This window comes from Falco cherrug, chromosome 3, assembly GCF_023634085.1.
Source record: "Falco cherrug isolate bFalChe1 chromosome 3, bFalChe1.pri, whole genome shotgun sequence".
NCBI lineage: Eukaryota > Metazoa > Chordata > Aves > Falconiformes > Falconidae > Falco > Falco cherrug.
In genome coordinates, this window is record NC_073699.1 from 31,916,546 (window position 1) to 31,932,180 (window position 15,635).

The 15,635-nt window shown below is 39.8% G+C and overlaps 2 protein-coding genes across 2 annotated transcripts in view; both read left to right on the top strand.

Moving 5' to 3' along the window:
- Positions 1 to 15,635, top strand: part of RAD54B (RAD54 homolog B) — a 70,194-nt gene that overhangs the window by 19,501 nt on the left and 35,058 nt on the right. The window lies entirely within an intron of this gene.
- Positions 213 to 10,697, top strand: FSBP (fibrinogen silencer binding protein). The gene is made up of 2 exons (XM_005445393.4): positions 213 to 1,803; positions 6,128 to 10,697. Exons 1-2 carry the CDS (start codon positions 1,433 to 1,435, stop codon positions 6,645 to 6,647), a joined length of 891 nt encoding a protein of 296 aa, XP_005445450.1. The 5' UTR covers positions 213 to 1,432; the 3' UTR covers positions 6,648 to 10,697.

A 15,635-nucleotide genomic window follows, 5' to 3' on the forward strand; every position in this document is an offset into this window, starting at 1 on the left:
TGGCTTGTGTCTGCTTTGGGTTTTTTCCCCTTAGAGCAAACAAGTTTATACCTAGATCTTTATAGCCTTAAGATATTTCCACCTATAATTAGATTTCTCCTTCCTCCCCCCCCCCTCTCCGGGCTCCCTAGTTTTCAAGGCTGAACATGTTAAGCCTGAGAAGCTGTTACCGCTATCTCAAGTGGTGTTCGTTTCTACCCTCCGGACTCTTTTCAGTTGTGTACGTCATTTTTCAAACTTAGTTTTTGCGTTTATTTGAGGGCACCTTTCCTCACATCTGCAGTTTTTTCCTTTTCCATTTAGCTTAGACCACAGAACCATAAAGCCTCGCATGCATTTTTGCGTGGTACGAAGACTTGGCTTAAGGTGATAGGTTTTTGAGCAAACACCAGACTCAACGTCTTGTTAGGAAAACCCAGATTTTCACCCCGAAAAGACGCGTGGAAGCACTATCACAAAAGCAGGCTGCTTCCTGGTGGGTAGTCCGAACATCCCAGCACCCGCACGCTGTGACGCCCTGGGCAGAGCTGTCAGGACTGACGGCAGCCTTCAGCCGCAGCCCCTGCCCGCCGCCGCTCGCAGCCAGCCGTGTGCCGCCGCCGCTCGCAGCCAGCCGTGTGCTCGCTGCAAGCAAAAGCCGACTCGGTGGCGGCGCGGCGGCGTTGGGCGCTCGCTCGCTGGCGTTTTGTCGCCGTTCCTGCCGGCGGGGGAGGCTCGGCCGCCGAGAGGAGCGGCCTCTTTAAGAAGCCCCCGTGTAAGTAGCTGGAGCAGGCTGCCAAGTGCGGGAGAAGCTCAGCTTTACTGCGAGGCCCGCGCCCGAGTGTAACCTAACCGGCTGGAGGCTCCGCCGCCCCTGATTGACAGCAGGACCAGCATTATGCAAATGGCGCGGGGAGCGCGGCGGCGGCCGGGGGCTCTGTCAGGGAGCTCTCTACACACGCCGCCCGCGCCCTGTAACGTGCCGTGCGGTTCACAAAGCAATTGTTGCTTTTTTGGGGACGACGTTACATGTAAAATCATCTCGAGCGCGGTTTCGGTTCGAGATAACGTGTGAGGCAGCTAGGGAGATGTGTTAGAGCTTGGTACTCGAGCTAAATTAGGTAATTTTTAGCTGGGTAATGTGCTAATCTGTAAACCTCTATGTTTTTAAATCCTGCGTATGCCCGGTCTCTTCATACAAAAGTGTATTTTGCTTGTTTCTTCTCGTCTTCTTCAGTCTGAAGCCTTATGTAGGTCAGGCTTGGCTTAAGCAGATTTCCTGAACCTGCGTCAGCTTAAGCTGAAGGAATTTTAATAAACCCTCCCTTGTAGGCGTGGGCCTAAATGAGACTAGCCTAGTTAAGCCTGATCTTTTTCTGTTTGTGAAAGAGCTGAGCAGAGCTAGGAACTGCATGGTGGCTTCAGAAACGGCTTCCTTAATTCAAAGATAACAATGGTTGGGAAGGCCAGATCTTCTAATTTTACCTTACCTGAAAAGCTCGATTTGCTAAAACTCGTGAAGCCGTACGTTAAAATTCTCGAAGAACATACCAATAAGCATTCTGTAATAGTGGAAAAAAACAAATGCTGGGATATCATAGCTGATAACTACAATGCCATCGGAGTAGATCGCCCTCCTCGTACTGCACAGGGCCTGCGCACGCTGTACAAGAGGCTCAAAGAATATGCCAAACAGGAGCTATTGCAGCAAAAGGAGACTCACTCAGATTGTAAAAGCAGCATTTCCGAGCCAACCAAGAAAGTTGTAGAGATGATTCCACAGATTTCCAGTGTGTGTTTAAGAGACAGGAGCGGTGCTCAAAGGTGAGACGATTCTTTTTATTTTGTTACTGAATGAAAATTATGGCGCCTCCTATCTACTCTGTAACGCTTTGCTTGTGTTCCGGTTCCTAAAGGAAATGTTTATCAGAGAAGATCCCCGAATGGGGAACAATGACAAAATAATACAGCTTTTGTTTTATGGGAAGCTTTATGGTGACTTAGCACTGCATTCATTTTTTCAGCTCTCATTCAAAGCCTGTTTCAGACTCTTTGTCATACTCTGGAAAGTGAGGGTTAAGAGAGAATCAAAGAGAAACGGGAGCTCCAACCTCTACCCCTCCCCTACCTTTTAATAGGCAGATTATTCAAACACTGGCAAAGTGGTGGCTATTCTCCTCCATTTAAGGTAATACTGCAGTCATTTTGCAACATATGGAACTATTACCAGTTTATACAAGATTTTAAATAAAGTTAGTCCGCAAAGCTAAGAAACCTTACTCGTGCACCTTTTTTCTCTCATTTACTCTGATGCTTGCATGTTAAGTTTTAACTGATCCCAGTCCTTAAAAAAAACAACCCACCAAACCAAAACACTGGCTCCCCACACCACAGTGTCTTTGTGAGTGCAAATTTTTTTTTTTTTAATTATGCTTTTCTTCCATTGATGGTGGTTCTCTGAAACTGGAGCAAAGCTAATTGCAGTCTGAACCCCAAGCTGGTTCTGTACCATGCATTAGGCAGTTAAATACAGAGAGAAACTGAGAGGTACAGCACTAGGAGTTTGGGATTTTTTTTGGTAGGGTTGTGGGGTTTTTTTGTGGTTGTTTTTTTTGGTTTTTTTTTTCTTTTTTTTTTTTACTGCTTAGTAAAGTGAGACACACTGTCTAGATTTGAGCGAGACATAATACAGGCAAGCAGCGTGCAGGCTTTCTCCCACAGCTGGCTAATGCCCCTCGTATCTGACTTGCAATACTCTGCTGGTTCTGTATTGGTCCTTCAGAGATCAAAAACTGCCTGGGTCAGGTTTTGGTTCTTCCAGATACAAAAAGTAAGCTAGGGAGAGAGGGGGAAAGAAACATCAAACAACTCCCCAGCAACCTTGAGAAAGCTCTCATTTTTCTTATTTTCCCAATCAGATTAATGGGACGCAAACTTCCCATATTTTATCACATATACTGATAGTCGGTGCAGCAGCGTAACACTCTTAACGAAAAGCTGGCATGCGCACAGACGCTGAATTGGATTCATGGTGCCACTGGTTGAACTGAATGGTAACAATTGTCTAAATCCCAACATGCCAGATGCTCTAAAAATATGCTGTTGTGGGTCCTTTGCGTAAAAAAAGCCTGAAGCAACTGGGCTGTGCTGCTGCTCTTGGTAAATGCCCCTGTAGGAACCGTTCCAAAGAATTCTCTGGAACAAAACAAGGCTTTTAATTGCGCTAATAAAGGTTGCAGTGTCTTGACTACCAACTTTTGTAAGGAGGGGAAAAAAAGTAGTGTGAGAACTTTGGTTTGTAGATCGGCTTATAAAAAGCACTGACGCTTTTCTTGAATGATTAAGAGCTAATGATCTCCATAGTTTGTCTCCTATAATTTAAACATTATTTGCAGTCCCTTATGGGTCTGGGAACATTGACTTGATTACTGCTTACCCAAAATGGTTGTTCCTAGGAACAGCCAATACACTGTGTGCTGAAGGAAAAGAATATCATTAAAAGATTTATTTTTTCCCCTGCTCAAATACATCATTATTTGATAGTTCTAGTTTTAACTCTTGAGTTGCATTAGTTTTCAAAACCCTGTATTGGGTTTTAACTCACCAGGATATGGCTTAGGTTTTGTAGAATGGAAATACAGCTTTCAATGAATCCAAGTTCTTAATCACACCTTTAAGCAATTTCTAGCTGTTGTGATTAAACAAAACCTGGTGAATCATGGGTGCCTGCAGGGTTATAAACACCATCCCCCAGTTGTGGTAACTGTTGTTTGTCTTTCTTTCAGTCAAGTTGTCAGAAGCAACATTAGTAACCACCATACAGGCAGCTCTTTTGTTTTTCAATTCCTTCTTTCTCTCTTTGCTGTCTTAATTGTTTTCCTCTGAAGAGACCGACTCGAAGGGAGAGGGGGCGGGGGGAGAAAGCCTCATCAGAGTTACCTGAAGATTTTGGTAATTTTCTAGTTCTGTGTGGATTACACTTTAAGAGATGGATTTTTCACTGTTTGGAGGCACTAGTGTACGTTAGACTAAATCTTACCTATCTTTCTTCTCTTTAACCTTTCTCACTTTCTCTTTCTGCTCTCTCTGTTTCTTTTTGTCAGAATGACCTGCTTCTCCTGCTGGTTGTTTCCACTTTTCTCAGGCTAGAAGCTGGCCAGGAGCCAGCAAATAAGGAGGAGGGAAGCTGTATTAGAAGCGGCAGTTGTGAAGAGGGGGAAACCCAGAATTACAGTCTGCACTGGGGAAAACAAGTGAAAATTTGTGTGCAGGATAATGCTTCCGATGCTCGATGAGAGGAGTAAAAGGAATGTGAGAAAGAAGTATATGGGAAAAGGTGAAGCTTTGTGGCATGAGGAGGAGGGAGTAAGGTGACATAATTGATGCTTTATAGGCAGCTCAGGTAACAGTCAATATAATTAAGATCCTGGTGTTTTCTTCCGGTCTGAATGAAAGGTCTGTTTTCAATACCTGCTTCAGATGGACTTTTTAAAAAAAATAATCTGTAGTTAAAATAATTTGGGTGGTTGGCAAGATTAATTTTTGGAAAATATATTGCTCTCACCCTATTGAACATTTTTACAATTGAGTATTGAGAAGCTTTCATGGTTTTATTCTAGAAAATGTGCTTTCATGGTAATGGATGGTAGGATGGATCAGGGTCCTTTGGAAATTGCAACTATGACTGCTTATTTCTTTTAAACCAAAAGTGTTGAAGACCATGGGAGATGCAGAAGAAATGATCATGCTATCTTTTGATTAAGGAGTTAGTGCATTTACACAAGAAGAAGGATGTACAAAGTAAATTTCTCCTTTGCTTCTGAGAATTTGAACCCACATCTATTGCTAACCAGGAGAGTGTTTTAATAATCAGATAAGTGTTTCTCAGTTTGTGGATTATAGGGCTCTCAAGGAGTTTGGAAAGTGTAAACAAACACCTCTGACCCCCCAGTTTAATAGACATCCTCCAGGGCTGGGGAGCATCCGTGAATGATCTGCTTGCTGCCTTTAGCTGCTAGCAGCAGCTCAGTTCTTCAAGGGTTGGGGAAATGTTTTATATCTGCAACTGCCAGTTACAGCCTCAGTTTTAGACAGTTATGGTCATGATGATGCACTGTCTTAGGTATCAGTACCAAGTTAATATATTCCTGTGCCCATGTTACACTATACTGCCTTCCCAGTCATGCTGAAAGTATTCTTTGTAGATGTGTACTGTAGAATAGTTCAAGAAGCTGATCTGGCTTAAAAAAGCCTTACCTGAATGAAGGAGTGATGTGCAGAAGTGTAGGGTTTCAAACGCTACTGATGGTAGAGAAGTGGCAGGAACAGCTCGAGCCATTATTACCATCAAAGCCAATGTAATGTCAAATCCTGATTTGAGGTGCTGCTGACTCAGGGGTTTACACAAAGACAGATGAGTCAAGTGGGCGTTGTACTTTCGAAGAGCAATGAACAGAACTATAGGCTGTTCTTGATGGAAACATTTCTGTGTTCTCTTGAAGCTTCAGAAGAATACTGAGATCACAGATTCAAAGAGAAGGAGCAAGGATTAGCTTGATTCCATAATCTACTGGCAGAGTCGTCATTTGGGCTGTTTTCTTTTCCCAAGGCTCTTTGTGTAACTTTATACAGTGATTGTTTTACATAAAAAAACCCACCACAACCAAATGCTTGGGTGCCTGAATCGGAAACAGGGAACACATTAGAACAAGAGGAGATGAGTAAGTTTGGGACATGGAAATGTTTCTGCCACAGTCCACTCAATCTAAATTAATGCCCTTCTAAAATCCCATTATAGGTTATATAAACTCTTTCCTCTGTCACTTGCATGACTTGCTGCTGCTTTGTTTTATTCTATTTTTTTATTTGTTGCTAATAGCCCTTCTTGCTTCTGCAGTGTCAGAAGAAGGGCCTACCAGGACAGTTCCCTGTTGGCTGTACTGCCTTTATAGCAATAGAATCTGGGTAAGACAGGGCTGTGTACGTGTGGTGTAAGGAAGGAGGGATACAGGTGGTGTTCATGTAATGAAGTAGAGTCCCAGGCATAGATAGCAGAGTAGTATTTCAAATGAAACTTTGGTTACTTACAACTACGCCTTTTAAAAATAGTTTTTAATGGATTATTTAAATATGATTTTGTGTGTTCTAGTGCTAGTATCAATAAAGAAACAATTGCTGGTACCAGTTCACCACAGGCAATGTTGGATCACCATCCTGCAACAGTCATGATGGAGTTGCAGTTGGAAGAGGATGTCAAACCTCCTCCTTCTTTGATTATAGACTCACAGCAAAATGAGAGCTTAGAGGAAGAACAACAGCTGGTGCATGTTATGGAAAGGTCTCCTTCAACATCAGTATCTTCAGTTGATATGAGAGTGATGATGCCTCCCTCTCCTGTACCAAGAAGAGAAGAGTTTTTTAGGCTTGAGGTTGGAGAACGCTTTAGACCTATATGTGGTTATGACCCACAGATGTTACAAATGCTGAAAGAAGAGCATCAAATAATAATAGAAAATCAAAGAAAAATTGGTCTTTATGTCCAAGAAAAAAGGGATGGTTTGAAAAGAAAGCAACAACTGGAAGAAGAACTGTTGCGAGCAAAAATCAAAGTAGAGAAGCTGAAGGCGATACGACTACGCCATGATCTGCCAGAATACAGCAACATCTAAATGTTTTATGACTTCCGCCATATTATTTGAAATGATAATAAACGCTCTTGCCCTATCAAAATTGTTCTTTATGTTAATATGGTTGGATCAAAATACGAGCTTGAGAGGTGAAAGCATATTTTCCATGTTGTTCACGTACCCTAGAAAAATACCTCGTATGGATTTGAATGCACCAACTCATCTGGTCTGAAGTATAATCAAGTCCTGTATATTTAAGTGTTTAGGTTGATAAAAATCTGAACTTTTGAAATATTTCCACTTAATCTCTGAGTTGTGATGAGCTAATGGAAATTTAGCTCAGCTCTTGTAAAAAAAATTGATCGTATGCATTATTTTTCCAAATAATCACCTATTCTTTAATATCTTAATGAAGTTGCAGATTAATAAGTTCATGTAAAAAGGAAGAATAAGAGGCTGTTTAAATGTCTTATTCTTTTCAAGTTTGTAAATCTTATGACGGTGAGATTTTGCTGGTATATCAGCTTGGAAAAGAAAATTACCCATTTGTTACATTTTTTTTTAATGTTCAGTAGGCAGTTGAATAAATGTACATCTTTATAAAAGTTAATACTTTCTATTGTTTCCAGTGGAGTTTTTCCATAGGATGTTATCAAAATAGAGACAATGAATGCAACGCTTGGTTTTTAAAACTGCATGCATGTGTAATTTGTGTGTATAGTACACAATGATCGTATATTCAGTTATAGTAATTATACTGGTGATCAACCACAAAAATGTCTAATTTCCTCACTTGCATGCATAATTACTACAGTGCATGTGCAACCAAGACAGTTGCAGGTGCCTTTGATCAATATCACTGACTATAAGCTACTGAAATGAAATGGTTTCTGTATGTAAGTAACATGTGACTTGAAATCAACAGAAGATTCTGTGTTATTCTGTGTACCTTTTATAAATGCTGTTGTTCTGGTCTTTCGATTAGTTTCAAATAAAAAGCCCCAAATGAAAAGGAAATTGATTCTTCTCTCTGTCCTAGTAAGCAGCCATTTCCTCTGCAGTTACAATCAACGTTCATAACTGGAAGAAAAATACCTGGAAAGCATAAGTCCCAGATCATTCATTTCTTCACAATTCTTAGTCTCCTGCCTGTTATGAATGGATCCACAACTGCCTTAGACCTCTGGTTCCTTATTCCCTGTAACAATACTTTCTCCTTCCTCTGACCTTTAGCACTAGAAAAGGAAATGAAGCACGGCATCAAGGAAAAAGAACAAAGGACATGTAATTTCTCCTATACTTCCCATCTCAGAGGGTCTCAACAACAGAAAGAACAAAAGCAATAGGAAAGAGAATATTTCTTCCTGCGACTGCTTGTAACTGTTGCTCCTGTTGCCACTGTTTTCCCAAATTTGCTTCTTCCTCCATTCCCACAGAACCTCAGCCTATGAGCATGGGGCACTGGTCTGCATCAGCAGACTCTGAATGAGGTAAGCCTCTCACCTCCTCGTTGGTCTTCTGAATGAGTCAGGTTACCTTTGTAGCCACAGGAATAAATTCTTACTAAAAACTGAAGGTTGGAAGGGTGTAAGCTTAATTGAGTGGCCAGTGGAGCTTAGGGAATTATAGTTAAAATCTTACGGTAGTGTTACGAGAGAAACAGTCGTGACTGTTGCTGCTCAGGATAACTTCAACAGGTTACAGGTGGGAAGAGTAGAGAAAGCAAGTCTTGTTTACAAACTGAGGAAGACTGAGAAAAATCCAGACAGTGAAAACAGAGGTTATCAATATGGAGTTTTCCTCTTCCAGTTGTTTTCTAGAGAAGAGAGCACTATAACAGTTTGTTCTGTTGGGAATTTTTGCATGTGCTGAAAATGATGATGCCTGAATAAGTGGCCTCTGTTTCTGTACAGTCCTTGGCTTTCTGCTGTGTTTTTCAGTTCAAGGACATTGATCTGTTTCTGTATAGCTGGAAACACTTAAATGAGATACTCACTTCCCTGAGTTCACCAGAGTGAAAATACTGGCTTTAATAAATAAATAAGGATTTTATTTGTTCTACTTCTCAGAAATAGGAAACAGCAATAAATTCTCTGCATTTGTCTTATAATTTGGAAGTGTCTGATCTGGTCCTTTCAGTTGAAAATCAGATTTCCGGTTTCAAGTGGTAAGGAATTAATTTCTATTTGTTGATTCTGTCCTTACATATTATGCAAATGAACAAGTTTTTAATAGTTCAGAAAATAATTCCCATATGGCTCATTATATTAACAGTGGGTTTGATTTATAGCCAGTCTTATGTTGGCCACCAAAATGCTCTAGAGACTTGAGAGTATTTTGTGTTGAATTCTCCATTCTCCTTGAGCTAGATGAAGAGGTGACCTCGAGGGTTTCTATTGGCATTGTATTTTTATTTTGAGGACTAGAACCAAAGGAATTTCCAGTCTTTGAAAGCTTGCAGTCCTTTCTGAACTGGCAGGCAAAGCAGATGCAAAAATAGGACTATGGGTAGAGAAAAGTCTGCCTTGTATTCTTAGTATTGGAAAGGGAAGGATGCAAATGATTAGAGAAATAAAATACCACCGGCCTAGTCAGAACTGTCTCCTTATAAGCAGTGTTCTTCCACATTTGGTTTTCTGGCTTTGTCTTCATTTCTTAGTGGAAGGCCTTTCTTATCTGCAGGCAGCACCTCAAGTTCAGAGATCTCTCATGCTTCTTGTTTGCTTTGTCCTCAGTTGTGTGTTTCTTTTGGTTTTGGGGGAGCTTGGGGTGGGGGGAGACATCTCTTGAGTCCCTGCGGAGCTTGCTTGTTTCTCTACCAGTAACATGATGTTTACTTTCCTTTCACTACAGAAATGTTTCCTCCTTCAGTGAAATTATATTGCTCTGTCAGTGCAGTATGGTGCTGCCTGTGCTGGTGGATCTGCGTTTCTTTCTCACTCCACATCTGCTTTACAGGATCAGGTTATCTGTCTGACTCAGACTTCTCACTTCCCAGCGCCTGTTCCTGGGGTTTTTTTTCCATGTATACCTAATGTGGGTACATGCACCACAGCTGTGGCTGGACCTTGAAGTGCTATGAATTTTTACTGTTCCAGCAAATGATATTTCTTTAGCATGTGTGAAGGGGCCGATAGGAAGCCCTTCCCTCCTTCACCCCCATTCTTATCCTCTTACTCCCTTCACTACATCTGGCAGTGCCATTCCCTGTCTGCATGTTTATAATGTACGTAGTACAGGCAGAGTAATTTTAGGCAAGGACAAATTTCTAGCGTATGTTCATGTCCTTCTACTAAGATAACTGAAATAAACAGGCTCCACAACTAATTTTAATTGCTAACACCTAGTGGGCTTATGTTTAGGATTAGTGTAAAAAACTGTAACTATGATAGCTTTGTGGTAATTGTGATAGCGTCTTGTGTACCTTCATCTGAGCAACGTCTAATGACCAGTCTGTAATTTTGTTGGCTGCTCCCTCATTATCCTGCTTTTTTTTGGTCCCTCCCTGCTTCCCCCCATAAGCTTTTGACTCCTGTGGAGTCATCTCCGTTGAAGTGCTTGCCTTAGATCAGAATTCTTATCAAGTAAAAATGGTAGGAGAGAGAAGTACTCCCAAGACTGGAGACATTACTTATAGTTAATTTGCTTGTCATACTCCTGTTTTCAACCATCTTCCACTGTACTAGCTTCAATTCCATTCTTTCATTTATATTTCTAAACATTTTCTGGATTAGGATTTTTTCCCCCCATACAATGAAAATGCATAGACTTGCACTCTTATCTTCTTTGGTCAAACTTTAGTTCCCCTGGATTTCCAATAGGCAAAGTCAGTAATTGCTTATAATTAAGAGCGAGTTGTTTCAAAGTGAGAGGAACAAATGAGGAATTGTGATATCCAGGCTGGCTGGCTGAACTGTCTTTTAAAATTATTTGTATCTTACTTTAAAGTGCTTTAGGATATTTCCGTACAAATTTTAATTTTGGTAAAATCATAAAAAGATCACTCATGAAGATGTTAAAGTGTTTTTTTCCTAGGATGCTGATTACTTTGCTATTTTGCATGTGAAAATAAAGGGAAATGTTTAAAAATAATGCCTTTTAGCATTTTTTGAGGTTTTAAAATATATGAAATACAGCTTCTCAGTGTGTATTCCTAACAAGTTATGTTATTATTCTGCCTTAAATATCTGGGTTTTAAGTCATTTGAGAAATCTCATTGTGTAAGTCTTAGATTGAAAAAAAAAAGTGTGCTATTTACAGTAGTTAGAATAATAGTCTGTTAGGTGTGTGTGTAACATGACTAAATTTAAGTCATTCTGTGACCTATGTTTCTGTGCTTTCTCTCTGCTAAAAATGAAAGCATTCACCTTGATGTTGGCCAGGTTGCCTTTGTAGTGATGGTTGCTCTTAAATGGCATCCAGTTTGTCTGGGTGAAGCTTCCTCCATAATAAAGGTACAATTTCCTGAAGTTTTATTAAATGCTAGCTAACTAGCTAAAATTAGTCTCTCTGAATTTTTCCTTGTAAAACGTACAGTTGTTTAGTGCTAAAGTAGTTGGAAACCTTGCTTGAGATTTGTGTGTAAGGGGAGGTGCATGAGGGTCAGAGAACCCTGGAAGGCTCAGTCCTCTGCAGGCGCTGGCATTCCCCACTACCCCTGCCTTTCTTCTGTGCTATGGGATTTTCACACTCTGTTATCCTAGTGATTACACTAAATGATTTGTTGATGTATCCACACGTCTCTGAGTGAACGTAACACCTTGTTTGACTCTGTATTATTCACACAAGAAGAGTATCATATAATTTTCATTGAATACTTGATCAGCAGTTACTCCACATGATTTATGATTTCTGCAGTTACTCCACATGATTTATATTTACTGTTTAGCAAAACTGAGGACTTGAAAAATCCTACTTAATTTTTCGTATTTTATGTATGCAAATACAATTTTTTAAAAAAGAAGGCAGTTTCCTGGCTGTTTCCTGTTGGCTCTCAATTTTCATCTATACTTAGCACAATCACAATAATTAGTGTAATTTAACATAGATGTCGGCTAAAAATAATTCCGCTGGATTATGGTGCCCCTCCATACTCTGTTGATGTCGGGACCCAGTTTGATTAAGGCTCAGTCACTTTGGTTACAGTATTCTGTGCGTTGCCACTTGCTTACTTTGTGTGTCTTTATGTGATCCCTGTCTGTATTGCTAGTGCTTTCTCAAAATACAGCAGTTTCCAAAGTTAGAACTTTCTGCATTCTTGAAATAAATAAATCAGTTTATAAATTATTGATCTTTTCTCTTCTTTTTTTAGCTTCAATTTAACAGGACAACAGGACAAAATGTTTCTCTAGTTTGGGAATGGGGAGGAGGATTTTTAGACTGCTTGTGGTTAGTTACTACATTTCCTCTATTGTATTAGATAAAACCTGATGCAGTAGTCTTGAGTTGTATCGACTATTAATCACTGAAGATGTCATGTGAGAGAAAGTAATTTATCATAACTCAGAAACAGTTTGCAGGTAAATTTTATTTAGCTCATTTGTTGATACTATCAAGAATACTGTCTTGAGGAGTTGAAGCATTTATGTCTGGCATGTGCCAGAAACATAGAATTAACATAGGGTATGTAGGACTACTGTTACTATTGATATATTCTGTACCATAATATGGCATTCACTTAGAGGTGCATTATAAACCAAAAAAAAATACTTTCTTTTTCCTTGTAAGCTCTGCAAGTTTCACCCAAGTGATGTTTGCATTATTTTGCATTGTAAGGAAGCTTTGCCAGTAGGTTATACATCATGATGGACTTCCGGGTGACATTACTACATAGCATCAACTATCAGTTTGGCTAAACTACTTTATGCTGGGTTGCCACCTCTCAGGATATAATGTGTGTGTTCTATATATGCATTTGTGTTTATTTATGTCTCAGCTTTTTTATGTGAAACAGATTGTGAGAAGAATACTCTGTTTTGGATATATTGAATTTTGATTGTCTTTCCTTTGTAGTGTTCTAGTTTCCCTGTGCTTCTGAAAAAGTACTTGAAATTTGGCATCAAGTCGGTCTTTCACCATTCCGGTAAAACCTTGCAAAAGTTTGTCTTATTCATAAATCCTTGGCAAACATGGAACTTGGTCATTTTCAGTACAAGTTTTTTCTACTTCAGATGTAGTCCCTAATAACTGAATTCTTAGGAGAGCCAGTTAACCTGGGCACATTGCACTGTTGAGAGCAGAACAGGGATTTCCCAGCTGTGAACACCTTGAAGGAAAGCAAGGAAATGTATCCCTAGTTTTGCCACTAACAGGCCAGGCAGCTTCAGTGAGGAAGCCACTTTGTTTAGATCTGGAGAGGGTGACAGATGACAGTAAGGTTCTCCAGTACAACTGCCCTTCTTTTGGGGTGGTAAGAATTTCAGAACCTTTGGACTGTACAGCTGGATAGGTAATGGCCCAGCTCATCTGCAAAAAGGCCAGCAATAGCCTGGAAACTATGGTTTGTAACTGTGAGGCAGTGCTGCATAGTGTGTGTGCAGAAAAGGACTGAACTAAGCTTGCTTATGGAATTTAGCTATTGTTGTTTGTTATAATTATTTCTGTTAGATAAAATCTGTGACTTTCAGAAGAGTTTTCATTATATAACTATATGCTAATTTGCTATAGTTGAGTTCTGAAAATACACAATTCCTAAGTGACCTTTCAAGATGGTACCAAAGATGTTTTTCAGCAGTCCAGAAGTTAAGTATATTTGGAGAGTTTCAAATACTTCAGCTCTGCAGATACAGTGGACGTCTGTAAAGATTGTTTTCAGATGAAATATAGTGAGATGAATCTGATCTGTTTTTAAATCTCATCCTTCTCTGATGAGTATGCACATGCATATACATACGTACACGCAGACACATAAGATATACACCCAATGAGATATACATACGGTAAGTTGGTAAGAAGAGCTGCACATGCTGCAGAGGTTTTCAGGCGACATCAAGGGTTGCAGCAGTCCCTTGGGAACAGCAAGTGGACCCAGTCTGCTGATGGAAGGCTGCCACATCTCCGTGTCTTCTAGCGTTTCCTTATATAAGTAGTCTGCTCAGGACCAAAAATAGGCAGGGTTGATACAAAGTACGCTCTTGTTAAAGGCATCCTGAATTTACAGCTCCCTGCATGGAATCATCTTACTGATTTGCATTGGAATTTCTATGCATTTTAGGTTGTATTCGGTTTTGTTAGATCCAGAGCCAGCAAAGGCAGCGTAGTAAGCACCGCTTACCTCCACAAGGGTGAATTTCTTCTCTTCCCTCCTCCCTCATCTTCCCTGTTCCAGTTTTGCTTTCCTAGTAAGAATTACAACTAGAGCTCTAGGTATTCATGCTTGGGCCATAAATATTACTTTTCTGCTTGGACTACTGAATGGATTACATTTATGTAAATCAAAGTTATGTAACTTGATTTGGAAAGATTACTCTTTCCTTCTCCAAATATTTCGTCAGCCACTCTGCAAGTAATCAAGTAATCACTGCATAACACATGAAAATTCTCAAAAATATGACTCATCCTTTGTGTGCCTCTTTTCAGGGTATGTCATAAATTTTCAACAGTCCTGTTTAAATAATTTAGGGTAAAAATATATTGTGTTTTATGCTTGTGACAGTGGGCATAAGTTTTACTGATTATTATTTTATTTTAAGGACTCTTTATTATAATCCAGGGAAATCAAAGATGGCCATTAACAAACACAAACAGTACATTAAAAATGTCTTACCTTCCAATATGTGCTAAACCAGATGTTAATACGAAGGATATGTAATCTTAATAAATCCCTTTCTGCCTGCTTGCTTTTTGTTACAGATCTAAAAGTCTTTGCATTTTAGGAACAGAGATTTTGTACACCACAGAAATAGTTTTATTTTTAATAAAAAACAGTAGAAGTAATAGCAAATGCTTAAGAGAATGCCAAACTATACATTTTCAAAGTACCACATATCGATTTAGCTGTGTACCTTTCATTAACATTTAAACACAAAAAGATGCATACATAGATCTCTGCAAGCTACTTCAAAAATTTACTTATTTTTGAGATGGCTACAGTTAGCCTGTGATTGTGTAATAGTCTAATAATTATTTATTAGTAATTTGGATTTTTTGATAATTAAGTATTTGGAATTTTCCTACTTATATCCCATTAAGACTATCATTTACTGCAATAACATTCAATATTTACAGAACCCAAGTATAAATGTTGCTTTCTGACATCATTTTTGCATTTATTTTTTGAAGTAAAAGGGCTTTTACTTGACAAATTAATCAAAACAACTTTTGGTGTGGATGGCAGCATTAAGAAGTGTAGTAAACAGTCAACTTGGATGGCATTTGAGTGGTTCCAGTGTTTTACCAAGCTGATCTGGCTCACTGCACCGAATGATTCCTGCAGCCTTTCAGAATTCTCAATGATGCTGACTTTTCCTTTGATAATAGGACTTGCACATCTATTTCTGTGGACTTGACAGAAGCTTTCAGCTTACTTCATTAAATTTTTACAGTGTAGCAGGACTCAGTTGGATTTTTAGGCAGTTGGGAGGTTTAGGAAGAATAGTTTCCTACCATGGAGCTATAGTTTTGAGAGTTATGTGCTCTCCATCCTCCCTTCTCTGCAGCTGATACCCTTAAGAGGTAAATGTTTCATTGAATGATGATGAGAGGATGGTTTCTACTTGTAGTGGTTTTGTGTGGCAAGGTTTTGGTAGCAGGGGGGCTGCAGGGGTGGCTTCTGTGAGAAGCTGCCAGAAGCTTCCCCCATGTCCAGTGGAGCCAATGCCAGCTGGCTCGAAGATGAACCTACCACTGGCCAAGGCTGAGCTCATCAACGATGGTGGTAGCACCTCTAGGATAGCGTATTTAGAAAAAAAATAATCTGCGCCAGCAGGGGAGAGGCATGAGACTGTCTGAGAGAAACAGCTCTGCAGACGCCAGGGTCAGTGAAGAAAGAGGGGGAGGAGGTGCTCCAGGTGCCGAAGCAGAGGTTCCCCT

Coding starts and splice junctions, on each gene's coding strand:
- FSBP (XM_005445393.4), top strand. CDS start 1,433: ATGGTTGGGAAGGCCAGATCTTCTAATTTTACCTTACCTGAAAAGCTC. Junction 1,804..6,127: donor GACAGGAGCGGTGCTCAAAG/GTGAGACGATTC, acceptor TGTGTGTTCTAG/TGCTAGTATCAATAAAGAAA.